This window comes from Atractosteus spatula, chromosome 12 (genome assembly GCF_055471065.1).
Source record: "Atractosteus spatula isolate fAtrSpa1 chromosome 12, fAtrSpa1.hap1, whole genome shotgun sequence".
In the NCBI taxonomy this organism is placed as follows: domain Eukaryota; kingdom Metazoa; phylum Chordata; class Actinopteri; order Semionotiformes; family Lepisosteidae; genus Atractosteus; species Atractosteus spatula.
Window position 1 is genome coordinate 46,012,263 of NC_142717.1, and position 27,257 is coordinate 46,039,519.

Below are 27,257 nucleotides of genomic sequence, written 5' to 3' on the forward strand. Positions count from 1 at the left end.
CAGTCTGTTGGAGCCGATGTGTACCGGATACTGCAGTTTTACATCAGACAGGGATCGTTTGAAGAGCTCCTACCCTTTAACGCTTATTTCCACGATTTATAATAATAATAATAATAATAATAATAATAATAATAATTGCTTACACTCATATAGCGGTGAGGATGTGTTTAGAACTACACCGAGATCTGGCTGTCTTGCAAAAGTAATTTACCATGAAGTGTTCGACTTCGGTTTTTTAATCCTGTATGCTAAAACTGGCAGAGGTCACGGCTCTTGATCTGCACTCGAAGCTGCCTCTCAGAGTAGAGGGCTGGCAGGCTCTTCACTCGCAGATGACCGAGGGGCTAACTAGCCAGACGAAAATGAGCCGCTCCAGGCACACCCTGTAAGTCTGGATAACCCTTTGATACATTTCTTTTAATTTTCTGGGTGTTCAGCGATCTCCGACATCTGATTTTTTTTGTTTTTTGACGCGTCGCACGACTCCGTACGCGGACGATGTGCCGAAGATGAGGAAGCGACGGTCGCGAATCTGTCGGCAGGGAACGGAGGAGAGACGCATGCTCACTGCCTGCTCCCTGGCCTGACGAGTGTGGTTCCTGTCTCTGCTTGCTGGCCTTCACTGGCATGACAAGCCCCCGCCACCCCAATAACACAATTGTAATTCTAACCGGAGACAAGGAGTGGCCAGAGTGTACCTGTCCCTGTGTCGGGACACTGGACACTCCTCCAGACAGACCAGCAGTGCGCCCCCGGCGCCGGACAGGACGGCAGCTCTCACCCTCTCTCTGGGCTCCCCCGCGGCCTGGCCCCTGACCCAGGTGTCCACTGGAATCCTCTGCCTCTCCGCCTCTCCAGATGAACAAGCGCTCTCTCTCTCTCTCTCTCTCTCTCTCTCTCTCTCTCTCTCTCTCTCTGTGGTTCGGGCGCCCTGTGGAGGGAGGGTGTTGAGCTGGTGTTCTCTCTGTCTCCCCAAGGGGTCCGTGACATGATGCCCCTCGGTTCTCGGATGGGGTCTGTGCAGTATCCCCAGCTGGAGGGCTGGTCCCCGGACACCAACTCCTGGAACGAAAAACTCTACCCGGGTTTCAAGCAAGCGGACCTCCGGAGAGGGAGAGGTAAAACTGTCCCTCTGGCGGAGCTGAGCTCTGGTCAGCTGTCAGCTCTAAGTGATTACCTTTAACACTGGCCCTGACTGTTCCCTCTGCAGGAGTGAGAGACCCCCACACGTTGTCCCTGCGGCCCCACTGTTCCCTCTGCAGGAGTGAGAGACCCCCACACGTTGTCCCTGCGGCCCCACTGTTACCTCTGCAGGAGTGAGAGACCCCCACACGTTGTCCCTGCGGCCCTGACTGTTCCCTCTGCAGGAGTGAGAGACCCCCACACGTTGTCCCTGCGGCCCTGACTGTTCCCTCTGCAGGAGTGAGAGACCCCCACACGTTGTCCCTGCGGCCCTGACTGTTCCCTCTGCAGGAGTGAGAGATCCCCACACGTTGTCCCTGCGGCCCTGACTGTTCCCTCTGCTCCGCAGGGAGGCCCATCGTTGCCCATTTAACCAGCGACAGCCCAGCACTAGCAGGGTCCAGCATCACGTTCACAACCACCCTCCAGTTCCCCGAGTGCCAGAAGGAGGATGCTAAGGGGGACCTGGTGTTCGACAGGCGCTGCAGAGACGGTAAGAAGGCAGTGGCTGGGGCTGCTGCTGACCGGGCCTGCAGTGCTGAGGCACTGGGGCATCTGCCCCTGATTCAGTGTTGACTTTGTTCTACCGATCCTTCCTGGAACCTGTTCTGACTTTTACCCTGATCTGCTGGTTTGGCAGCCTGACTCTGAGTTGCAATAACAGACCGGGCAGCCTTGTGGAAAGATGTCAGAAGGTTGTTGGTGCTGATCTCCCAGCCCGTCTCTCATGAATCTATCGTACACGTGTTCTGCTTAAAGCAACATCCGTCTGCGATGATCCTTCACCCCCCCCTTGTTTAATGGTTTCCAGTTACTCCCATCATAACGCAGACACTGACTCCCCAACTCCAAAACCAATAGATCTTAGTTCCCGTTCATACCTGTAGCCATATCCTTACTTGACACTTGATTTTCTATGAAAATATGTCTGTATATTTTTGTTGTGTTTTTTTCCTGTCTGTCTGTACAACAGCACTGCTGCTGTAGAACAAACTGCCCCCTCGGGGATAAGAACGTCTCTCTGTCTCTGGTGGAATTAGCTCACGCTCTCCTTGTCTGGTGTGCATGTGTGCTCCCAGCGAACGGCCTGGTTCGTGCTGGTGGCTACGTGTACAACTGGACCTCCTGGATCGACGACTACGGCTTTGGGAACTGCACAGACCTGTCCAGGTGTAACCTGTTTCCCGATGGGAAGCCGTTCCCCCAGCGCTACGACTGGAGGAGGAGGAGTTTCGTCTACGTGTGGCACACCATGGGTGAGGATCTGTGAGCAGGGCCCTGTGCTTCTCCCTGACGCAGGTTCTAGCTGGGTCCGGCTGAGAACTCCGGCCGGATGTTCTTCTCCGTGTTGTCCCTGTGAGCAGCAGGGTAGACCTCAGCAGCTGGTGCATTAGAGGTTATCTCTGAATTTCCATGCTGTAGATTCTGTCTTTTTAACCACTAGGCATTGCAATGATCTTGTGTTAAGGAAGTAACCAAAAACAATATCTGCCATAACTGCGCTGCTCTAACTTCAGTGTACAATTACAATTACAGCTACTGAAAGTAAACAGTCTTGTCTTCTGTTGTATGTACAAGTGTATTGACGAGCCCTTCAGAATCATTTCAGAATCTATTGTGGAGACAGTCTGTTTTAAAACAACATCCGTGGACCATACCATACAGGATCGTCACTGGGAAGAGTTTCCCTTGGAACAGCCCTCAGTGATTATTTAAAAAAAACAACAACTAATTTGTAAAACTTTAGAGTAGGAGACACCTGTATGTGAGACCTGTATGTGAGGTCAAATGACATCCCAGCGCTTAACAAACGCTGGACTGTGTAAAAGGATGCCTTTGTATATTACGATGTTATTTCATCAGTAATAATTAACTATTGCAAACCTCTCATCAGTCACTAATCAGGCATGCTAAGCTCTTACTAGCTGTCCACAAGCCGTGTTTGCATGGTGGTGGTACCTGCCTCACAGCAGCCTCCTCTGCCTGCTGTTGGTCTTCGCAGGTCAGTACTATCAGACCTGCGGGGGCTCAGTGTCCAGCATCACTCTGAACACCACCAACGTCACCCTCGGTGCAGGCATGATGGAGGTGCTGGTGTACCACAAGAGAGAGCGCAGGAAGTACAGTCCAGCCGCCACGGCAGACGGCATCTATTTTGTTACCGGTACGTTGGACGTGGTGATCAGTGTGGGCGTTTATTGGACTTTGTCCTGTATAAGAACGGGAGAGAGGTTGCAGGTAAATGAAATATCTCATGATTCCAGAGGCCTGTTGCTCTTCTCTGAAATTCTCCTAATCGAAATGACCTTCCACTTTTCCATGTGTTAAATCTCCGTGTCCTCCCTATTTTCTTAGGCTTGGACATTGTGCTGCGGATGTTTCCACTCTCGGGTTCACAAGCTCAGTCCTTACATTTCTCGTGCGGTTGCCAGTCCTCCCCCTCCTGTGTCATTTGTCCCAGCCGGGATCGCCACACCCGGATCCCCTCTGGGAGGTGTGCGGACTCCATGTCTCTGGATCACACTGCGCTGTCTACACCTCTTCCCACCTCTTCCCACTGAGTGGAGGGGGCCTCGCTGCGCCCAGGAAGGCAGTGCCCAGATCCGTGTGCAGTGAGGCTGAGAAACAGCTGGACGCAGCTGGGGCAGTGCTACGCCTGTGCTGTGTGCACGCCCAGCTCCCTCTCGCTCTCTGGCCCGCAGCCTCCTGCCCCCAGTCCCTGCGTGCACGAGATCCCACCGAGTTAGGGCGAGCCGGCTCATTGCTGCAGCTCTGCTGAGCGTGTTCAGCAGAGCTCAGGACGCTGGGGACAGATGCACAACCAGCTGGCCGCGTTCAGTGACGATCTCTTCCAGGACATCAGTGACCTGAACTCAGTCACCTGCAAGCCACCCTGCGAGAGCCCCATCCTGCTAAGGACATAAGAAAGATCGAATTGCCACCTCGTGTCTGACCTCGCTGGTCTCTCTGGTAGTTAGCTCATTGATCCAGGGTCTCATTCAGCAAATTCTCGAACAAACACAAAGTATCTGCTTCTACAACAGCTCTTTGGGTAAAGAAGCGCCTCCAGTTCTCACTTTTAAATTCACTTCCACATAGTTTCTGTTTCGTTTTACTAATTTATGGAAAAAAAAGTTCAGTTTTTTAACCCAGCCCAAGCAAAAAAAAAGACGTTGACAGCAAACTGCATTTGGACAAAGTAACACCCGGACATGTTACTGGAAGATCTGTTTTTGCAAAAGAAGTATAGAGAAGGTTGCGCCATTTGGCAAAGACGCCCTAAACTGTATTCGAACAGGATTGCCAAAAAAGTAATTTTCCAAGATATTTAAAACGAATGTGGGTTTTTCCCTCCAAATCTCAATCAAATCCTACCACCTGTGTGATTGTGCTCATCTCTTGTGTACCAGAGAAAGGGTTGACTGCAATGTCACAATCAGTTTATACTAGCTTTGATTTCTTTGAATATAATCTTTTTCTCATGTTGTTAATGACCCTCAAAACATTTCCTGGGATTTTTGTGAAACACAATATATTGAGGAAACAAATGAATTTGATACCCTGGTGTCTTTCCAGAAATGGCTGAATGAAACCCTCAGATTGTTTAGCCACTAACTGCAAAATGGATTAGATAGCAACTCTACTTCTGTGCTGAAGTGTCTAGTTTTAGTGTTGGCTTCTCCTGATTGGCTAATTGATCCTGAGATCTTTAACACTTTGATCTAAGGCTTTTCAGGACAAGGACGGACATTCCTGGGCTGGTGCCCTGCTGTCTCAACAGGACCCTCGACTAAATACTTTCCTCCTTGCTCTTTCCCTTCGCTTTTCCCAGATAAGTCATCTCGTTTTGCATCTTTTGCAGATAAGATTCCACTCGTTGTGAACACCTCCCAGAAGGTTGACCGTAACTCTACTGACAACGTTTTCATCAAAGGATCAGACATCGTCTTCACAGTGCAGCTGCACGACCCCAGCCACTACCTCAGGAAGAGCGCCGTCAGCTACGCCTGGGACTTCAGCGATGGCAACAGGCTCATCACCCACAGCCCCGTCGCCACTCACGCCTACAGTGCGGTGGGGAACGTCACTGTGAAGCTCACCGTGAAAGCAGCCTTCCCCACGCCGTGCCCCCCTCCCACCCCCACGCCCCTGGGGCTGACGTCCCCCACCCCCGACCCCACTACGGGTAACGTCTGAGCGAGCCGCGGGTCCCAGCCTGCGCCCGCGCCTCCTTCTGCAGCTGAGCCTGTCTCTCGTTTTGACTTCTGGGGGGGGGAGAAAGAAATCTACCGATTCACAACTCTTGCTGAAGTCTTTTTGTTTGTTTGTTTGTCTCGAACAGCAGAGGTCCCTACAACAAGTGCACTGACTACTGAGGCTCCAGCAGCAACGAGCACAGAGACAACACCTTTTGGTAAGAGAACCAGTACTTGCTCAATGGATTCTGTGATCTATAAAAAAGATATCTGTCGGTGACTTCACAGCATGATTAACTTGCCTAAACCTGCCTGTGCTTCCACGATGCTGTTCGTTTATCATGTGTACGTACTGTCACTATTTATTATTTACTGTTTTGCAATGCACTGTCTACATTGTGTCTGTTGTATCTGTGCATGCCCTGAGAGATCGGCTCGAATAAGCATCGCATTGTACATGGACATATGGCAAATGAACTCCTCTGTCTGTGATGCTGACTTTTTAACAGTGTAAATAAACAGGCTTGTCCTTCTGTAAAAGGGAGGAGAAACCACTGGAAAAATTTCCACTGAAACAGTAACTTCAGCCAGAGCAGCCCCCAGTGACTGGGGGAGGACAAAATGCAGGGTGCTCTGCATCGCCCTCTTTTGGAAGCGGATTTATGAGGTACACCTGACACTGTCTTTTTTGTAGTGACCTCCGTCACCCCGACTACAACAACTGTGGCTTCAACAACTACTGCTGAACCTCCTACCAGCCCGGCAGAGTCGTCCAGCACTGCCGCCACCGAGGGGACAGCGACACCCGCCTTCAACAGCACCTCCGCGCGGACCGCGGCCCCCGCCGTGCCCTGCAGCGCCGGGCCTGCCCTGCAGCACGGCTCTCAGTGCCTGCGCTACGTGTACGGGAGCTTTGAAGAGGAACTGGTCATCGTGGGTGAGGAGCCCCCACATGCAGTTCTCACATCACCCCCTTTCTGGAGCTGAACCTGCAGATTTTCTCGCCTCGCCCCCTGTTCATTACAGGGACCCGCACACGAAATCCTCTTCCAGACAGCAGCCGGACACAGGAGCATTTCGCTCTGCTTGCTGACATCTGTCCTCCTCAGTGCTGCAAGCATAGTATTTCTAGCACACGCATCAGGCTGATGGGCCTATGGACAGGTCCTGGCTCAGCTTTAGAAACCCTGCCGTGCTTTATAAACTCTTTTGTTTTTGCATTTTTAGATGGTGTTACAGCAGTTGAGAGCATCCAGTCGCACGTGATTGAGCAGCTGTCCCCTGCGCAGGTGGCCAACATCACTGTGGATTTTGTGGTGAAGTGTATAGGCAGGTGAGAAGACGTCTCTATCTCCATTTGAACCTGCAGTTCCTTTCATCCACTCAGTTTTGTCCAAGATCCTCTCTCTCTAGATGTACGGCCATTTCACACAGTTGTGCTCTTCGTGTCTTCAGTGTCTTCAGCCCTGGTGTTCCCCTGATCTGTGAGCTGCTTCTGCTCTTTGCTTTGTAATGTAACTAACTGTCTTGTTGGGGGGTGACACCGTGGTGCAGTGTTTAGTATTGCTGTGGCTCTCAGCGCTGGGGCTCTGGGCTCAGTTCCAGACCTGGGGTGCTGTCTGTGTATGTTCTCCCCATGTTTGCATGGGTTTCTCCTGGGTGCTGCAGTCCCCCCCCTCACAGTCCAGAGACATGCTGGTAGGTTATTTGCCTTCTGGTGTGTGTGTCTGTGTGTCTGTGTGTCTGTGTGTCTGTGTGTCTGTGTGTCTGTGTGTCTGTGTGTCTGTGTGTCTGTGTTTCCCACCTTGCGCCTGTTGCTTGCTGGGACAGGCTCCAGCTCCCTCACAACCTGAATTGGATGACGTGGTTAGAAAATGGATGAATGTCTCGCCAGTATCTTTTATGAGTTGTTCCCTCTATAGAGATTGTAACTTGCATCTACTCATCTAAACCGGTTTTAATCCGCTCGTGTGCTGTGTCTTGAGTCTCAGACTTCCTATTATTCCAGTTGTTCAAAACTTGTATGAAAACTTTAGAAGTATTAAATACTCCAAGGGAGCGCAGACTGAACACGTTCTGGATGCCTGATCTGCTGGTTAAGGAGCTCAGCTTTCTTCGACAGTATTCCCACAATCGCCTGCACGCTGATCTCCGATGCGACGTGTAGGATGTTGAAGGGCATCGCCTGTGAGGATATAGCTCCCTCCGAGAGCTGCCAGCTGACCCTCCAGCGCACCTTCAGCCTGGCCGGGACCTACTGCGTGAACGTCACCCTGGCCCATCCCGCCAGCCTCGCTCAGGCCAGCACACACGTGACTGTTGGGAAAGGTGCGTTTCGGCTGCCTGTTTATTTCTGATCCACCGGTGCACCAGTCACACGAGGGCAGTGCCGCTGGTGTGGGGACTGCTGTCCCGTGATCTGTGCACAGGCTGTGTGTCAGGCTGTGCCTTTAGGTTGTATCCTGGACAGCTTATTAAAAGACTTCTTTTAATGGGGATTAAAGCCCTCCACTAAACCCAAGTAGCCCATAAGATTAGATTCTATCTCAGATTATGTAGCTTTTAAACCTCTGATAGTACAAGACCCCTCCCCCTCCCACCAGATGGCTTGTCAGTTCACTGCAGGTTCAGCCTTTACAAATGCTGCTGCCTGTCTCTGTCCAGGGTCGTGCTCAACGCCCTGACGTTATCCCCACTGCATAATCTTCTAGCACAAGATTAAGAGGCCCAGCGCTGCTCCATAATGCCCCCTATCTGTACAGGTTAAACTCAAGCTGAAATGAAGAATTGCACTTCATTTCCCTTCTGCAGAAACCTTTCACTCACCACGCTTTTTAGATCTGTCTCTCTTTGACAGTCTGCACATCACTGTGTATTGCTCCAGTTTCAGAGTCCAGCTCTGCACAAGCCGCGGAGACAGTGCTGATTGCTGGTGCTGCCCTTGTGGTTCTGTTTAGTGCTGTGGCCTTGGTACTCTACAGGTGAGTAACTGCCCCGTTCACACTCCCCTTTCAGATGCTGCACATGTGTGATGGGATAATGCGAAAGGGAGTGTTGTAACTCAGATCCCCATTTCTCCCACCTTGCAGGCGTTACAGGGAGTACAAACTTGTGAGCAAGCCTGGCCAGAGCAGGGCAGAGGGAATCGTGGTCTCCTTTTGCCAGGTGAAGAGCGCTTTGCTTCCAGGCAACGAGGAAAGGAACCCCCTGTTACAGGCCAAGCCGAACCCCTGATGCTGGAGAAACCTGGAGCCTGTTCTTCTGATTGCAGGCTGTTGTATCACACTGGCTTCCTGAGACATTTATTTGAACCACTTAAGTTGTAAAAGTCTTTACAATTTGGAACTACATGTGTAGTTTCTTGTTGTTGAAAGTTGTGTCCACCCATAGTATTATTTTTCTCAGCACAGTTGACTTGTCAGGTTTAGTTTGCCTATTTGTTCAGACTTTTAGACTTTTAGTTATTGATAAGATCTGTCTGGTTATAACAGGACCCTTTATTTCACCTCTTCAAAAGAAATCAGCATCTCTGCCCCAGTGGACGCTTCTTAAATATAACTTAGAAATGTGCTTTTATTGGAAAGGATTTTTGTTGATTGTTTCATCTTCTGTAGCTGCTTTGTTTTCTTGGGTTACTTTCATTTTATTGCAGAATGTGCTTTTTATGTATTTAAAGCTCTTTCAGCTTATACAGCGCTGTATAAAACTGTATTCTAGTAGGCACATGTAATCCACAGGCAGTGCCCTTGGAAATTTCAAAGCATATTTGTGGTGGAAGCATCAGATCTACTGATGCAAAACACGTGAGGCTTGATCATGAAATCTAGATGAATCACTACCAAGCAGACATTCTTGACTGATCCAGTGACAATATTACTATTCACCGAACAAACACTGGCACAAAGACTGACTTGGGTTGATAACAGAGGAGACAACACCTCTGGCTGTGTTGGCCCTCAGTAAATTATGCTTTTCATCTGCATCTGTTGTTTTTATTATTGTCAAAGACACGTGAACCCAGTGTCACTGTGAGTCCATGCGGCATATGATACACAGGGAGCCAAACGTCTGTACGCTTCTGCAGCTTCATGGAGCCTTGATGTAAATGTGTTCAGCGGTGTCTGCAGTGCAGGCAGAGCCATGAGCCTGATCTGGGCACACTGGGCCAGGATGAAGGGGGGTGACCCTGGACACTGAGACTGACATAATCACTGTAAAATGGTCATTAGTGATGAGTATCGCTGTTTGTGAGCAACGTGTCTGGGTGCCACATCTCGCCCGTCTGATTGTGACCCCCATCGTGCTCCTTGTGCGAGTCAGACTGTACCTTCCTGTGCTTGGATTGCTGATGCTTTTGTCTCTGTGCTATTCATGTTCCGTGCATTAACATTCAACTCCTGATTTGCTCACTGCTACAGCCCTACAGATGCCTGCTGGCACCATTATATACAAACAAAATACTACGATGAGTGTTATCTGTCACATCAGTATTTTTCATCTTACTTTTATTTGTATTGGTTGCTGGTGCAAACATAAAATGGTTAGATAAAGTAAGTTACAATATAGTGCATCCCAATGGAAAATATATATAATATATATAGGGCATGAAAAGAAACATATCATGCTTTGAACATATGTTCTCAGAAAAATAAATGCAGATTTTGCAGATCTAATTAAATGTTTTTATTTTTGTTAATTGGGCGTTCTTGACTGACAGTGATACACTTGATTGACTTTGATTGTTGCATAACTTACTAAATCAAACTCGGTGAAAGACCTTCAGTCTCCAACAGCTGGTTTAGCGCTCTTAAGATTGGGAGGACTTGAGTTGGCCAGGGCCTCCTCAGCTTTCTGTTTTATGAGAGACATACTGCTCCACCAATCAGGGCTCAATCTGTCCATGAGAGACACACTGCTCCACCTATCAGGCTTTACTCTTCTGTCAGCGAGCGACACATCCCTCAGCCAATCAGTGCTCACTCTGAATGTGAGAGACACACTGCTTCACCAATCAAGTACTCACTCCGCTGTCAGTGAGAGACACACTGCTCCACGAATCAGGGTTCACTCTGCTGACTGAGAGATACATTGCTGCACCAATCAAGTACTCACTCTGCTGTCAGTAAGAGACTCCACCATTCAAAACATCATAAAACATGTTAAATCTCCGGGTCCCATTTTGGTGACATCCCTTCCCTGACATCAGAAAAGCTTTTTGTAGGAAAACATTCAGTTTGAGAGGAGTTAGACTAGTCCAATAAGGATGCCAGCTGGGTGATATATTTGGTTGCACCACTATGCTATATGATGTTTTTTTTACAATGCAATATTTTTTGGATAGTAAGTTTACTGGGAAAAAAGCAACAGTCAGATCTCAGGAGCTTCTGGTAGCACTGGGACAGAGGATGTCCCAGGAAAACCCTCTGGACAAGATTTTTTAAAGTCAGTGCCCCTGTGCATAATGACTGCCCTCTATCACCCAGACAGGAGCTGCAGTTCAGTAGTGGATCATGTGGGTCTGTTACTCTGCGGAAATGCTTTGGGATGTAAAGCTTTGTGTGATCACATTCAAGCTGGCAGATATCAGGCATACACCTGTGAAGACATAAAGATCAGATCACTTTATTAGCCAAATACAATTTCTTGCACTAGGAATAAGTCTTTTTGCATACCCCAGCTTGCTCTCCATGAGACACACAGACAGGGAGAGAAGCTGGGGGTCAGAGCGCAGGGTCAGCCATTGTATAGCACCCCTGGAGCAGTTGGGGTGAAGGGCCTTGCTCAGGGGCCCAGTGGAGTAGGATTCCTCTGCCGGCCGCGGGACCTTCCAACCTTCCAGCTCCGCATGGGTGCCATATTGAAGCGTTAGCACAAACACAAAAGCAGTTTTTTCAGTTCTTAAACTTGTTGGTTGGGGGGGGGGGGGTCGCCTTTTAATTATTTCACTTCATCAGTAAACGGAAATACCAAACTTGTGAATAGAAATAAAACTGCTCAAAAGGGAAGGGACACAAGCAGCCGTGCGATCGCGCGGGAAGATGACTCCTGCTGTAACACTCAGCGATGAATGAGACATCCTGTCCGAGAGATGCCTGATGATGAAGAAGCAGCCATATTGCTACAGCTCAGTGCACGTCCAAGGCAGAATGCGATTCGAAATCGATTGATTTTTTTATTGATAACGAAAGTTTATAGGCTTATTTGGCGGGGTCAAATTTAGTTGAATAAAGGGTGCGCTGGCCCTTTAAGTCTCTCGGGTTACGTGAGCCCCGGGGGCGTGGCCATGGCAGGAAGTGACGCTAATAGTCAAGGACTCGCAGGAAGGAAAACAAACAGTCCGAAACAACAATGAATCGTGTTGCTCTCAGCACCTGGACGAAAAGACTGCTGCCTATCTTATCTCAAACCAGCATTCACACGCAGGCTGGGCGGGGGTCGCAGACAGGCCTGAACGCGGTAGCGGCTGTCCAGCAGGTGTGGAGCGGGTTTTACCGCGGTGCTGAAGGCGGGCCCCCCCTGAAGACGTGCGCGGATCTGCCGAGACGTCTCGGACACACTGGCGGGACGGACCTCAGCCATGCGGAGGACAGAGCAGGTTTTGAAGTAAAGAAGGGGACTGGTAGGTTTCTAGCTGCGTTCACTTTATCCTCCTTCTGAAATGAAGCAGTAGCGCAGAAGGACTCTTTCTTTCACGTTTCACTTGACACCCGAAGAAGACTCCACAGCCGAGACGTCGAATTCCTTTTTGTTCTCTTTTCAGCAGGGAATAAACCTTTACTTGTTCTACTCGTTTCCTGGTCATGATGCTGTGTTAACTGTGCTAAGCTGCTGTTGCGTTGCAGTTTTCCCTCACGGGATCGATAAAGTATCTATCATCTGGTCCCGGTTCCTTCTCCCACAGGTCTCTGTCCCGATTTCAATATCGACTTCCTGGTGGCTCTGCTGCGGCAGGAGAACGCCGGGGACATCTGTGTGATCAGGGTGCCGGAGGAGATGAAGTACACCGACTATTTTGTCGTAGTGAGCGGATCCTCCACAAGACACCTGCGAGCTATGGCTTTGTATGCGATCAAAGTGGTAAGGTTTATTTTAAGTCAGTTTACATTTTTTTTAAAAAAAAGAGGGGCCAAAAATGAACTGCCCAGTTGTTTGAAAATGGTGCCGCGGGTGCGTTACTCCTGGTGTGTTAGTCCTGAGCACCAGTCTTGTAGATCCGATTCAGTTTATGCAGAAAGTGGTGCTCTTTCCTCTGGACCGGGGACAGTATCCTGTAGGGGGTGAAAGTGAGGTCCTGACTGCTCAGATTCAGTTCCCGAATAGAAATGTTTAAACTGAGTGATTAATCCACCTGGCGGGGCACTTTTTTTCAGACTTGTCTCGATCCTCTGTGTAGTGGGGCTGCGCTTCAGTGGGTGGGTGGGATGAAGTGGGTTGGATGTGTGAAGCATAAGGATGTGCTGTTAGCATTAGCCTTAGCTCTTGGACACGAGGCCCTGGTAGGTGCACTGTTTAATTTTCCGTGAGGTATGAACAGGGCTGCTTGTTCTTTGACAGTACAAACACGTGAAGCGTACTGACGACCCCCACGTTCAGATTGAAGGCAAGGATGCAGATGACTGGATGTGCATAGATTTTGGTAAAGAACTTTTTTTTCCTCTTAATATTGCTGTTCTTGTGTTGACCCTTAAGAATGTGGCTGGCTATTTCAGTGTGATTTAAAATCTGGGGCAGAACAGAGTGTCTATTCAGAGTTCTGAGGCTCGGACAGGTGCTGGCATTTCTGTTCTCCTCTGCCACCCCAGTCGGTGCAGTAGAATAGTGAAGCACATCTCTGGGCCCCTCACTCCCGTTGAGGACGCAGGGAGCAGGCTCGAATCCTGATGTCTCACATGAACATTCACAGCAAGGAAGTCAATATGAGGGATTATCCCACTTTCCGGTTGTGATCAAACAAAAACATTTTTTTATTTTTCTTACATAATTAATCTATGTAACATCACACAGGACAGCTAGTTAAATCGAAACATATTTATAAACTCCCCGGGGAAACCCCCAGCAGCCCCTGAAATGGAACAGTGGCTGAAATTGCAGTGTGTTTAGAGCTCGTTTCTCGTCCATCATTGGCTTGATCTCCTTCTCTTTCCTTGCCTAGGACACATCGTGGTTCACTTCATGCTGCCCGAGACGAGGGAGCTTTATGAGCTGGAGAAGCTGTGGACGCTGAGGTCATATGACGAGCAGTTAGGGGCGATCCCCCCAGAGACCCTGCCGGAGGATTTCACCTATGGAGCGGCCTTCAGCAATGAACCCCTGCAATGACAGGAATGGGCTGAGCCCAGAAGCTGCTGAGAAGGGGCACTGTGTGCAGTAGCCCCAACCCTGAGACAGGAGCCAGGATTTCTTCACTGGTGCTCGGCGGTGTCATGATGGAGACTGCGCTCTGTGCTGTGTTTGGATTTACCAAAGATCTGTTTAAAAGCAACACTGTACTACTAAATGGGAGATTTGCAGAATCATGGCAAAAATATTCCATGTTTGAATAACATTGTAAAGTAGCCTCGTATGTCATTTATATTTGGTGGTAATATGAGCATTGCTACTAATGTGGACGCCTCTTTCAAGTCCTGCAGATAAGTACTGGGGTGTTTTATGGCATTGTGGCACTAGGATACCACTATCCTATTGGTATTCAAACATCCAATTCACAAGGCTTTATTCCAGAGTACATTTTATTATGCGATAGAGCCCATAGGTTGATCTATTTCATAAAGGCTGTGTATTTGGTTTTCACTTGGAGGTTATGCATTACAGTATTTAAATAAAGGTGAAAAATTCTGAATTAAAGCATCTTGATTTCAGGTTGTTAGGACACAAAATGAGTTCACTTTGGAAAATGTGTGTAGACTTGCTCCCACACCGCACGCTGTGCTCCGATACAGGGAGTGTGCTCCAGGTTGGAATGGCGTTTGTCACGATTCTACTTGTTTAAATTATAAAGCACCTTGAGATGATGGATGATGAAAGGTGATGGATAAAATAAGGGTTCTTCATTATTTCAGGGTAGTTTTTTTATGGTAGCTATTAACAAATCAATATTGAGCATCCTTTGTAGAGATAATGTCAAGGACGAAAGGAGCTCAGTCTAGTATTTCCTGAATCATTTCAGCAAAAGATTTGAAATATTCAGAAAAATAAAAACTTTTCTACTTGTAACACTCCAGTCAAATCTAAAGGTTATCATAACCCTGCGTAAAGTGTGAATCTTGAAATGCATATCCATGGTTAGGTAAAGAACTAGTGAAGGAAAGATTGTTCAAAAGACACTACTGCTTGTCAGGTGTCCGAGTCTCATCAAGAGTCCTAAAAAACAAAAAAAGCACAACCCGTCCATCACAGGAGCTAATTTCTTTATTTTATTCAGAGGCATTTGACAGGTGGAGCTGCATAGGGGCACAGTACAGATGAAATATGATCCATGCTTTTCTGATAAACACCCATCTTACAGTATTACTTTCAAACTAATTCCAAATATTCCAATTAAGTCTCATTTGAAGAAAAAAATCCACACTATAAAGCCTAGAAATAGCTAGAACAGGTTTAAATCAAAGTACTCAGTAGATATAAATGCAGCACCTGTATTCCAAAAACAAAAATTGAAATTTTATATTGAGAAACAAAGGTAGGCATTTGACTTAGCCATTAACAGAAATCTAAATTAAACATCTATTGACTTTTCTTCCCCCAAATTCAATAAGAAAGTCTAAAACTACATGAGAAAGCCACTCTGCCAGATCAAAAAATGTTTTTGACTAAACTAAAGCTGCAGCATACGTTGAGGTTTTAAATCAACTGATAAAGAATAAATGCAAGCAAAAAAACTTCAGACCATTCTTTTTTTTCCAAAAAGTAAAATCTTTACAAAATGATCTTTGGGAAATTACTCTATCCTAACGCAGAAATGCCTCTATTTTAATATATGACTAAGAGGTAGATCAAAAACGGTGAGAAAAAATAGCTATGCAAAGTTGTGCCCCTTAAATCAGTGCAGCATGATGCTTCTGACCTCATGCACAAAAACATCACAAAGGTTTTTTAGGAGGTATTAGCATGGCTCTTGTAAGGCCACACAGCAGTCTTTATGCACCCCGTGCACGGCCACAATTCGAGAGTTGAGGTAGGACGAGAAATGTTCTACTGTCGAAGCGTGAATGCGTAATAGCTTTTACCACAAAACGCGTTTTGCATTTACATTACCGATTGAAACAAAAACCAGTATGGAGCCTTTTGCCTAAGTCCTTGCGTTTCAGTTTCAAGAAAGAGAAGTTCCAGACCCTCCCGTTTGCACCCGTGCATAAACCCTGCTGTCCCCGCAGTAGCCAGCGCAGAAGGTACTGCTTACAGTGGCCCTTTACAGCGGTTGGATATGTAAACGTATCCTTTAGCATCGACATCGTTAGTGTGATCTTTCTTCCCCATTTAGCAAACAACAAAGAAAAAGAATGAAACGCGCGTGATGCGAGGCTGCTCCTAACCCGGTCGGCGCCGCGCCTGCTGACAGACCGCGGCGCCTCGCCGAGCAGCCGAGCTGAAGGCCGCGGGCGTCCCGGCACGGTTTTCCCCAGAATGAACTCGTTCGGCCACGAGGAGGCAGCGACGGTCCAAGGCACCGAGGGCGCAACACTGTGAACGGAGACAAACGAGCCCCCCCTCCAGCCTCTTCTCATCACCTCCCTGCCCCCCCCCCCCCCTCCCCACCCCCCCGAAACAAAATAATGTACCATCAATTGAATTTCAGAGTCCCAAACATCCCAAGAAATAAACGGCATTGCTGATGTCAGTAATGTTGGCATTATTCGGCATCTTGCAAAAATCGTTGCTCTATGTCTGTTATTCCTTACGGTGGCGCTGAAGACCTCAGGAAAACTGAGGCAATTTTTTTAATTTAATACTCCCATCAGCTAACAGCAAGGAGCACCACAGCTCTGTCTTTTTCGTTCTGCCAATGCATCTTTTATATGTACATATATAACTTTTATATACACTATATATATATATGTACATATATCTGTAAAATGGAGCTGAAGGACACCCTGATGGTAGCTGATCAAATTTTAATTTTTCTTAAAAAAATAAAATGCTCAAGAACTATCAGCTTTTATAAAGTATACAAAATACCAGAAAGCAAAAAAGGAAAAAAATTATATATATAATTTTTGCTGAGGTACTAAATGCCTGAGGTAGTTCAGTAAAATGCATATTAAACTATTTCCTAGCCAACACCATTCAACACTTCCCTTAGGTTATTCTGGCAGTGTTTTTTTTCTTCTTTTTCTCATAAAATGCATCCGAATTTCTAAAATGCCTCGATCAGCACTGGGACGACATGCCTTCCTGCTCCCCAGGCCTCCCCCTTTCGAAACCACGAGTCTGCCCACCCCTCCCGCACACCAGATGGAACCAGGAGAGCCATGCCTCTCGATTCCCAGAGAGGTCGGAAGAGAAAGCCTCGTCGAACTGGAATTTGACATCATAAATCGGGATTTAGGGAAAAACAAAACCTGCTGATGTGAAGTGGCGAGCACAGAACCAAAGGGAAAGGGTCGTGTCTTTTTTTTTCCGGTCATGAAAGCCGGCTCTCTCAACGTTTCCCGAAGCCTGAAGACATTCCCACGAAGACGTGCTGGCACTGCCGCCGGCAGGATCTCCCCACGCTTCCCGTCGCCAGCTGTCCCCCTTCCTCTTTGGTCTGGCGTCTTGGCGAAGGGCCCGGGGGGGGGCGCCCCCGCGCCTCCTACTTCCGCCTCAGCTGGGGGGGGGCGCCACTGGGCGCGGCTTTTTGCTGCTGTTGTCGTTTTACCTGGGACAGAATTTCCTGAATTTTGCGCTGCGCGACCTGTCGGAACCAAGAGCAAATAAAAGATCAACACAATCCGTTTCATTCGCAACGAAAACCAGCATTTCCGGTGATATCATCCGGCCCATGTCTTGGTAGTGCAGCTCAAGTCAGGACGTGCAAGAGCAGGGAGCCTCCCCCTGAAGGCACCCCGAGACCGGCAGTCTCCGTCTGAAGAGCATCACCATCAAGATCAGGTCTGAAAAGCTCTCAGGGCGCAGCTATAGTTCCCTGGCACTTGCAAAAGAAGGTACCTTTTCTCTAGAAAGAGGGAGTGAAAATAATACCTGGCTTGAATAGAAATGGCCAGTTATCTTCACTATTACTTGGTCGTTTTCATCGGGGGTCTGGTCTCGAGGAACTACCACCTCCGCACTGGTGAGGTTCTGCAGCTCGTTCACCTGTGAGGCGGGAGAGGTTCTCTTAGCAAAGCAGAAATGCCTCAGCGTTGTTGCAGCTGCGAGTGCTGTACAGTTCTTCCTCAGCACCCTACAACCCTCGGGAGTTTCCCCAAAAACCATACAGGCGTGGTCTTCGTAAACTAAACATTTCACCTCGGGCCCGGTCTAAATATACCTCTGGTCTTTCAAAAGGCAATTAAAGCATCGGTCTTGCAGACCTCGGTACCCCAGCCCGATTCACATCGCCTGGAAAAGACCTGGGTTTCTCCAGGGCTGAACACCTACCGTTTTACCCCCCTTTCCAATGACCCGGCCCGCAGCGTACGATGGCACTTTAATATGGGTTTCCAGCTTCACTTCCTCCTTCGGTCCAAAGAAGTTCTCTTCTTTTAGTTTCCCAAATATTCTTCCTTGAGCCTGGGAAGGAACAGCGTTGGAACAATACACTTATAACTCCATGAGTCACCGCCGTACTCTTGTGAGAGTAGTATTTGTTGTTTTTCTCCCTGGAAAAGCAACATCATTTAACTGTCTAACGCTGTATAACTGGTGTTAGTCGTGGGATTATAAACATCAGTATTACATCATTGACCTGATCTACAAAAAAAAAAATCTCTTGAAATGTCATTACACAACTTCAGCACTGAACAGAGACTTTCCGTGCATTATTACAGGCGGCACCCACCTTGAACTGGGCCTCTGGTGGGCCTGTGATGATCACCATCCTCTGCTTGGCATCAGGCCCTTCTGCTGGGGTGATCTTGAAACACAGAACACCCGTAAGCGTAACGGGTTCTCCACTTCACATTTACAACCCGAAAAACATCTCCTACAGAACCTCATCACTGCTACTTTTCACGATAATCTGTACCACTATCCCTTCTGTTAAGGGCAAACGCCCATCTTAATAAAGAAGGCAGCATCTTCCAAGTGTACTTTCAGGACCTGTCACCGAACAGTTCCAAGCACAGTACTGATGCTATTTCAATAGAGAATAATTTACCACGATATTGGAAAGAGTTCTTAACAAATGAGCCCGACAAAGCCTTCAAGCATGGGGAAGCTGTTTTGGTCTGTTCTCTTAGTAGAATTGACAGTCATGTCTGTAAAATCTGTTGGATTCAGACTGGTCAACCGCAGCTTCGATCACCACGTCCGATTTTCCATTTATTTCATTTACGAAGGGACTCTGTTCCTCGTCATGACAAAAGATGCATTTGATTCCTGAATGTGCAGGCTCAGAATCCATCTCCAAACTATCACTGCGATTTTAAACCGTAATGGCAGAAAAAGCACAGCACGTTGAGGATGTGTTCAATAAAACACTTCATAACTTAAAAAGTTACAAAACATCCGGAGGTGAATGTGTACGTATAGGACACTTCCTAGACTGCATACATCTAATCTGCTCGGATGATTTACCATAATCTCTTGCTTTTAAAAGTGCAGCCTTGTTTGTCGTGATCATGACCTGAAGCAGCACACAGACGTATTTAACAAGCAGACCCTGCCTGCCTTCTTCTGCTCATGACTACACAAGGTTTCCTTATGGAACAGGAGAAGTGCAACTCAGGAGAAGTTAAGGGTTAAACAACTGGGGGAAGAAGCACATCTAACGGGGCAGACATCTGCAGGCTGGCTCAGAGGAAAGACCAAGCTGCGCAGGGCGAGACACACCCCAGCTGCAGGGGTAGAGCACGTCATACCTTGATCGACGCTCCTGCGAAGCGGGACAGCTGCTTGATGTGCTGCCCCTGTTTACCAATAATGGCTCCAACCGCCAGCGCAGGTATGAACAAATGTACCGTCTCCGACTCCGGCTGCTGCTGAGAGAGAGAGAGATAGAAGAGCTGGAACACCAGACACCACCAACACCTTGAATCCTGTGGCTGGAAGGTTGCCGGTTCTTATCCCGCGGCCAGCAGAGGAATCCTACTCTGTTGGGCCCCTGAGCAAGGCCCTTAACCCCAACTGCTCCAGGGACACCGTATAGATGGCTGCCCCTGTACTCTGACCCCAAGCTTCCTTAATAAATATAAATAAAGATAAATTCCTAAGGCAAGAAATTGTACATGGCCAATAAAGTGATCTTAATCCGTGGAAATGGAAAGGCACGTTAATATCAACGCTGACGGAATACGGGGGGGGGGGGTTGCAAAACAGGAATTTCCTAAATCTTTTCTGAGGCCGTTTTTGTCTTCTCTACTTACACGCCCGTCAGAGTGACAAACAAACCAAAAATCCGCATTAATACAGGAATTATTTTCCGAACCGTGCGGCTGCCTGTCGGAAGAGTCGAAGCCCGAAGGGGCAGCGTGGCCGAGGGGAAGGGAGGAGAAGGGGATTCTCCCAGCCTGAGCGCGCGAAGCAGGGACCCTCGGGGCTTCACGCCCTCGGTCAGAGCCGAGGGGCCACGCGCGGGCTCGGCCAGCTCAGAGGGCCGCCAGTCCCGGCGCAGCGGGCCGCGTGGGAGTGCAGAGGCGCCCCGCCGTGCGCCGTGGCACCGGCACGGCGTCTAGCATCAAGGCCTGCCGATCAAGTTACACACACGACGTGCCAGCGCCCCCCCTCCCCCACCAGCCAAGCCCCATCCTTACATATTTCTGTACCCCACATCTAAGTGCGTGGACTGGTGCCATCTGCTCCCACGCCAAGAAAACAAAAGCAGCGTCATTAATTGGAAAAAGAAAACCGCAAGAAGAATACACATTACATAACACGTCTTCCACTTTTAAAGTTACATAACTCCACTTGTGTGGCTGTTTGGAGATGGTAGACAGCCAGCTTTTGTCTGCCAATGAGCCCAATTGCATAAGATTATGTAAAGGCCAGGTTCTTGGCTCCCTTCCCGACGCAAACCAGAGACCAGGCAATCTCGAGCGAAGGAGAGGCAGGCACCACACCTTCTCGCAGAGCAGGGGGAGAGAAAGCACCAACAGCGAGAGGACCGGGCAGCGCCTGAGCTGATAAGGGCACACAAAGGACACAATTTCTCCCGTCCCCCCTCCCCAGTCCCTTTCTTGCACACTGCACAGGACGTTCCTGACTCGGGACGGGGCGCCCTGCTGGCGAGGAGGAGCCGCGGCTGGCGGTGGATCCCCCCCCCCCGAGGGTCAGAGTCTCAGAGATCCTGTGTTCCACCTCGAGCCTCTTTCAGCCAAAGCAGCCAGGTCATTTCGCCCACAAGCTCCTCTGCGGGATGATGTCAGGAGCAGCCCCGCGCCGGAGCTGGATTAAGGGCGCAGGCCAGGCGTTTGCCTTCTCGCTGGCCTGGGGACCAGCGTTGCCAACCACCACTTGACAGAAGTTTATAGCTTCAAATTAAAGAAGCGATGCAGGGAACTTTGAAGATTAAGTGTCCAATTCCTTAATTAAAAAAATCATAAAAAAACATACTTTAATAGTATTTTAGTATTTAGCCCTTTTTAACTCGTGTATTACACTCGGAAGGCAATACTGAAGCACTGGTGACTGTTCCTATAGCGATGCAGAAATCCAAGTCGCCAGTAATGTGAAAACAGCATCTTGTTCTGTGGACAAGCTAGGCACGCCAGGTCAAGACCAACAGAGGTGCAATTTTTAAAAAAAAGCTTTCCAAGATGCATCTCTAACAGACAGATGTAGACGTTTAGGTCACTGTGAATCTGAAATCCCCAATTTAAAAGTGATATTCCAGTAAATATCTGATGTTTTTCCACGAGCGTAACAAACTAAAATGTTACCTTGCCCAATCCAGTTAAGGCTGTGCAAGAATCTTTACTTGATAACACTGTCCCTTTACATCTTTTGGCCCTAAAGATAACAAGCTTCTCTGTAGGACAAGCTGCAGTAAGTGTGGTTTAAGAGACGAGCCCTTTCCTGCTGTACCAGCTCTAACCCTTCGGTCATTCAGGCTACAGAAGCTGTGCACGGCAGCCCCAGGGAACAACTCACGTACAGAGAATTGCTGGCTTCTTGCTCCAACCACTGATGCCCAAAAGGGTGCATCACTCATAGATGGGAAGCTCTACAGCACGCAGGAGAGAAGTGAATGACAGTTTTATAAGGGCCCAAAGGTAATGGAACCGATGCACCACAGGTTAAACCGAAATCAGAACTACACAAACCGAACTGAACTGAGATTGTGGGTTGATTATGCATGAACTTCAGTTCACACAGCTCAGTTATAAAGAACCCTTCGAGTACACTGCCTTTGTGACCAACCCCTTGCTCACGTGCCCTCTCGAACCATGCAATTGAAAATAACCCAGACTCATGATCATGCAGTCTGAAATTCATTTATAATTGACTGTTTTACAATACTGATAAACACATTCCACAACCAAGCACTATAGATATAAGAAGGGACCCATTTCAGCCCCACTTCGGTGACACAGCAGCCATTTTGCTCCTGAAAACTTCACTAATTGAATAAAGGGGATCTTTTAGGATGCCAGACTGCTCAAACCCGGAGAGGAGTTTAGAAAGGACACAAGGTTTAACACTCCAACTGTTACTCTGCCATTATTGGTAAATCAAGAGCTCAGCTTAGTGCTTCATCCAAAGGATAGGACCTCCAAAAGCACAAGGCACCATACCGCATTGTTTGGAAAATCTGGTCCACAGACAAGAGCGCCACCTACTGGTCCTCCAAAACCACTTGCAGTAGCAAGCTGGTTTTCCTGGAGGTCTCCCATCCCAGGACTGACCAGGCCCAGCCTTGCTAAGCACCCGAGATCTGACCACATCAGGCTACAAGCTGGTAACACAGCTCACATACAAGGAAAGCCATTAAAAATGCAACAAATGCCGTGACCAATCTTTCTGCATTTTAGTGCCTCTGTATTTTCCCGATTTAAACCAAAGAAATTGAAGTCCAACAACCTCTAGTAAGGCAGATACGTAAAGCATGCCCATGGTCTAGAAGTGACCCAACTGTTCTACAAGATTCATGTCCACAAAGGAAACCAGAATCTCATACCATGCACACACTCCAAATTCACAGCAAAATGAGAAATATGCACCTGCATGACAAATCTCCTCAATATCAAGTTGCTCTTGATGGGATATTGATTGGAATGCATGTACATTTATCTGCTTTCTGCCCTTAGGAACGCAAAAATCCAACTAGTTTATAGAATATCTTTTATAGAAACAAAAGTGGCTTATTTATAGAATTCCAAATATTCAGTAACAAATACACCTTCTCCCTGGGTTACACAAGACTCGGCTTGATGTAGAATCCTCGCTTCGGTCCTGGAGTAAGACTCTGCAGGTCAGAGTGCGAGATGCAGAAAGCAGGGTTGTGTGGCGAGATCTCCTGCAGATGAATAACGGAGACAACAACGCGTCTCCCCTGGGGCTCCGTTTCACACTCCACACCCCCTTTGCTGTGGCGCAGGCAAGGAAACCACTGCATGTTACCTTGCGCCTCTTCACCGAAAATCACAAGGAACCTGTACTTCAGTCTCGTCACGGAAGCACCCAAGGCCAAATATTTATTTGGATCCACGACTAAATACCCTGCCTACTGTACAGTGTAGGGTAGCAATGCATTTATAAATTTGTTTATAGAATTGTCTAATTAACTGCACTGCGTATTTTAAGTGTATGTGAATTTGATATTTATTGTAATTATAGAGTTTTAAATATTTCATTCGGCATTATTTCTCTCCTCCAGTATAAATGGAGGAGACTCCTCTCTCTCCCTAGAGGACTGTGCTGCTGCTGTGTTCTTGCTGTCCGCCCCCCTGCCCCAAACCTGTCAGCACACACCTGTTGAACGCACAAGGACGAGGAGCCCTGCTGAGCCTGCAGTTGCTCTCCTGTCCTTCCTCCTCACTCGCGGACAGCAGGGGGTGGAAAAAGGAGGATCTCTGCAGTACTGTGAGATAATCTCTGTGCTCTCACACCAGCCAAGACGGGTTCGCTTTGGTCTGGCGTAGGACTCGTGGATCCCGGGCTGTGGGTGGACATGCTTCAGGGAAACAGTTCTCGGCTTCTACCAACTCAAGGAGTCTCGCCTTTTCCAAAATCCTCGTCTCAAAACAACTGGTTTTGAAGCAGCTGTCTCCCCTGTTAACTGCCAGCTCTGGCTTTTTTAATGGCAAAGTCTGGATCTTATAACAAAGGGGAACTTTTAAATCCACCAGCAGCTGTGGGAGGGAATGTGCTGTTTGGGGCGCGGTGGACAGGCTCTCTCGTGTCACCAGAAGTGGGAAATTTACTCCTACATCTGTCAGAATTAACCCATCATGTGAAATCGAGAAGGTCACACTGAATTGGAATCTAAAGCCAACTTGCTTCGCAGAAAATACCTTTAGAGAGATTCATGCAAGGGTGGGTGTCGGCTCAGAGGTGCCAGACCGCGATGCGGCGCATGTCTTGAGACCCAGAGCAGAATGACCCTGAAACACGCAGGAGGATGGGGGCCTGGCAGGACCACACTCACCGAGATGGGATAAGCAGCGGCACCAGCTGCAGGAGGGCCGGGCATCATCGGCGGAGTCATGGCAGGGTTGGAGGGAGGGAACAGGCCCAGGGCGTTGAGATTCAGCCCAGGGATCAGGTTCGACTGCAGCTGCGAGGAAGGAGAGATCAGCAGGTAAACAGAAGGGTAGGGGAGAGCACACACACACACACAGAAACAGCTCACGGCGCCCAGAGCCTCGTACTGGGAGCTAGACGAAGGCTGTAGTCTGAAGAGCACAAACCACCTGTTGGTGCGAAAGGACTTAACAGCCCACTGATGCAGCTGGGACCCAAACCATTCAAAGCCCTTAAAAAGTGTCTGAAAATCGACAGGGAGCCAGTGCAAGGAAGCTATAACCAATGTAGGAACCCCAACGTTACTTAAGATCCAAGCAGCCGAGTTCGGAACATACTGCAGCTTCAGCTATTTGAATACATCAGGCTAGGAAAACATGAAGGCATGCCCAGGCGGTTCTGACTCAGACTAGCAGAGATGTGGGAGGATAGAAAACCTTTTAAAGAACATTTCAAAGGAATAAGACCTTCACTATATTGTGACCGTCGTGCGCTTTAACTGCAAGGCTGAGATCAGAGGGGTTTTTGTCCCGAGTACTTGGCCCTGGCATCAGTCCAGTAGAGTGGATAAAGAAAACCAATGAACAGAAATGCAAAACTTTGATGCGGCCATCTAAATACTGTAGCAAGACTCGATTCATGTCCAGGTTCATGTGAACCAACTGCGATGTTGCTGGCAAAGACACAAACAGCGACGCCCAGAGATAACGGAGAGATATTAAAAAGAATGGGACCGTGAACAGAGACCTGCAGGACACCAGGTGTCGCCAAATTGGATGAGGAGGAAGCAGTAACCGATTTGTTAGATTTAAATGTGATGCATGAGTTTTTGAACAACTAAACATTGTAGCAAGAGCCTAAACACTTCTGAGCTCGGTCATAAGTTACCATTTTTGTCTCTGGGGCTGTTGCTCTTCAGCTCATCGTATTTTAAGCCATGGGAACGGTGTGACTATCAAAGGCAGCACTGAGGCACAGCAGGACCAAACTGAAGGCATAACTGCCCAGCAGCACTAACGAGGGCTGGTTCCAGAGTGTGTGCACACAGCTCTCATAGCTTGGAGCTGAACAACAACAGCCCCTTCTAGAGGCAAAAATGGTAACTTGTAATAACCAAACTCATAAGTCTGTAGACTCCTGCTTTTATAAACCGAGATAACCGCATGTTTAAGACTCAAGAGACATACTCCAGACCTTAATGGTTATTGATATTTTGCACTTTTGTGTCTCACTGCAAGTTGTTGAACACTGCAGGACAGTGGGAGAGGTAATTTCCTCCGTTTGCGAAAGTACTACTGCTTTTGGCACAAGACACAGCTGAGGTACGTGTGTTTTTTCACAGCAAGAAAGCACTCGGCAGCAGTGATGACGGACACAATGAGCAGCTTACTGAACTGCTTATCACACTTACATTCATGGCAGCGACGTCGTTTTCATAAGATTCTCTGATTTTTCTCATGACTTCTTCTTCAGCTTTGGCACAGGCCTCAACGGTGCCCTTGATGGTGATGGTTCTTTCTGGATTATAGAGCGTCAGGTCCTGCAATCTGGAGAAGGAGACAGGGTTTAGCATTTGTCCAAACCTGGGGGGGGGGGGAGAGAGAGAGAAGCCAAATGAAGAGACCAAGGACCACGCACGGAGAGATGGTGATTTTCGTGTCCGTGTCTTGCTCGATCTTCTTCAGATTCCTTCCTTCCTTCCCTATGAGGCGGCCGACAAAATTGTTGTGCGCCAGTATCTTCAAGGGGATCTCTTCCGTGCTGAAACAATAAAAAAAAAACCACACTGAACACCATAATGAAAGCTTATGCAGCAAGAGGTCAAGTACAAAGATGAGGTGGTCAAATTTGCAGAAAACTAAATTGCTTCAGTTATGCCATGTCCCGCGTCTTGAACTTTGTAACCCATACTGTTGGGCAAAGTTGGGAAGGCAGGAGAGAGAGAAGGGGAAACAGAAGCACAATCGTCACAGATAGTGATGATCTTACAATTTGGTGTCCTGAGCTTCTTTCTGCATGATCTCCATGATGGTCTTGCAAGCAGCCGAACAGCCTTCTGGCGTGGAGTGAATGGTGATGGGCTTCTCCGCGGCTCCCGCGTTCTCCTTCCGGTGGATGTCAATCCTGGGACACAAGGAAGAGCAGCCTCACGGACATGAGCTACAGCCCTGCTCGTCGCCAGGAGGAACACGGACAAGGCACCGGTGATTTCCTAGCTCCAATTACCATCTTACACCCTGTTGCACGCATGTTCTCACTCTCAAGCTCACCATGGGCTTACTGCTCTTAGTCATCTTGCACATTAGCAACCATCGGTCTCCACTTTGTGTCCAAACACACCGTACAGAGATTGAGTTCCTCCCGTGTACATTTTATCCCAGTGCATTTGTTGCTTTGCTCTTCCAGCCTGTGCTAGACTTACTGACACTTTATCAACCCCTTGACCTTCCATGATCATTCCTTTGACTGAATGTAAGTCAATACAAGCCTTAGAATATATTTACGTTGCACTAGACAGGGGCATCACCCCTAGCCAATATATACAGGGCTTGTTTTTCAGATGAGATAACTCCAAGAGTCAAGATATATTTATAGATCTGATCAAGACAGACCAGTTAAAACAGATGTAGGATGCTAAAAAAACTGCCAGGAATATGACTGGGAAAGATCCCGGACTTACTTGGACTGTGTCTGTTTTGTAACGTTCCTGATCGTGGCTCCCTCTTTGCCTATTATAGCGCCCACAAACTGTGTGGGCACCAGCATCCGCAGGGGCACGTCGGACTGCCTGGGTCGGGTACCTGCCCCGGGGGAGGCCTGGCGGGGTGGACCCCTGGTTCCGAACCCGCGCCGCCCGGCCAGGGGGTGTGATTGAGGAGGCTGCTGTGTGGCCATCTCATCGGGGATGTACGTCACCTTCAGAGCATAGTTCTCCAGCTGGTAGCCGTTCAGCTTCTCAATGGCTCTGAGCGCAGCAGGAGAGAGAAACCGAGTCAGTACGTAAAACAGCAACATCCTACACAAGCACAGCCAAAGCTATGACTGTTCAACCATCCCCCC

The 27,257-nt window shown here is 48.2% G+C and overlaps 3 protein-coding genes across 6 annotated transcripts in view; 2 read left to right on the forward strand and 1 right to left on the reverse strand.

Annotated features, from left to right (window-relative positions):
• The first annotated feature begins 1,003 nt into the window (after positions 1-1,003).
• gpnmb (glycoprotein (transmembrane) nmb) lies at positions 1,004-9,976 on the forward strand. The gene is made up of 11 exons (XM_088929423.1): positions 1,004-1,118; positions 1,532-1,675; positions 2,262-2,438; positions 3,185-3,346; positions 5,045-5,368; positions 5,525-5,596; positions 6,073-6,315; positions 6,606-6,711; positions 7,501-7,706; positions 8,263-8,359; positions 8,468-9,976. Exons 1-11 carry the CDS (start codon positions 1,010-1,012, stop codon positions 8,610-8,612), a joined length of 1,785 nt encoding a protein of 594 aa, XP_088785549.1. The 5' UTR covers positions 1,004-1,009; the 3' UTR covers positions 8,613-9,976.
• Positions 9,977-11,693: 1,717 nt separating this feature from the next.
• malsu1 (mitochondrial assembly of ribosomal large subunit 1) lies at positions 11,694-14,222 on the forward strand. Its single transcript, XM_088929428.1, has 4 exons — positions 11,694-11,997; positions 12,280-12,455; positions 12,933-13,014; positions 13,531-14,222. The coding sequence occupies exons 1-4, from the start codon at positions 11,727-11,729 to the stop codon at positions 13,695-13,697; spliced, it is 696 nt and encodes a 231-aa protein (XP_088785554.1). The 5' UTR covers positions 11,694-11,726; the 3' UTR covers positions 13,698-14,222.
• A 546-nt stretch (positions 14,223-14,768) lies between these two features.
• The window catches only part of igf2bp3 (insulin-like growth factor 2 mRNA binding protein 3), a 43,285-nt gene continuing 30,796 nt past the window's right edge, over positions 14,769-27,257 (reverse strand). For 2 of the 4 annotated variants that reach the window (XM_088929424.1, XM_088929427.1), the window contains 10 exons: positions 26,878-27,162; positions 26,187-26,321; positions 25,836-25,958; positions 25,609-25,744; positions 24,103-24,231; positions 19,379-19,498; positions 18,358-18,432; positions 17,958-18,089; positions 17,559-17,672; positions 14,769-17,271 (listed from right to left, as the gene is read on the reverse strand). In XM_088929424.1, coding sequence (XP_088785550.1) covers positions 17,170-17,271; positions 17,559-17,672; positions 17,958-18,089; positions 18,358-18,432; positions 19,379-19,498; positions 24,103-24,231; positions 25,609-25,744; positions 25,836-25,958; positions 26,187-26,321; positions 26,878-27,162 — 1,351 coding nt within the window. In that variant the 3' untranslated portion in view covers positions 14,769-17,169. The remainder of the gene's footprint in view (positions 17,272-17,558; positions 17,673-17,957; positions 18,090-18,357; positions 18,433-19,378; positions 19,499-24,102; positions 24,232-25,608; positions 25,745-25,835; positions 25,959-26,186; positions 26,322-26,877; positions 27,163-27,257) is intronic. The other 2 variants (XM_088929425.1, XM_088929426.1) reach the window with 2 other exon arrangements.

Bases quoted from the DNA above. Each gene is read 5' to 3' on its own strand.
- malsu1 (XM_088929428.1), top strand. From the start codon at position 11,727: ATGAATCGTGTTGCTCTCAGCACCTGGACGAAAAGACTGCTGCCTATC. The intron at 11,998-12,279 runs GTAGGTTTCTAG...CTTCTCCCACAG, and splicing joins TGAAGTAAAGAAGGGGACTG to GTCTCTGTCCCGATTTCAAT. The intron at 13,015-13,530 runs GTAAAGAACTTT...TTCCTTGCCTAG, and splicing joins CTGGATGTGCATAGATTTTG to GACACATCGTGGTTCACTTC.
- gpnmb (XM_088929423.1), top strand. From the start codon at position 1,010: ATGGGGTCTGTGCAGTATCCCCAGCTGGAGGGCTGGTCCCCGGACACC. The intron at 2,439-3,184 runs GTGAGGATCTGT...TGGTCTTCGCAG, and splicing joins CTACGTGTGGCACACCATGG to GTCAGTACTATCAGACCTGC. The intron at 5,597-6,072 runs GTAAGAGAACCA...TCTTTTTTGTAG, and splicing joins CACAGAGACAACACCTTTTG to TGACCTCCGTCACCCCGACT.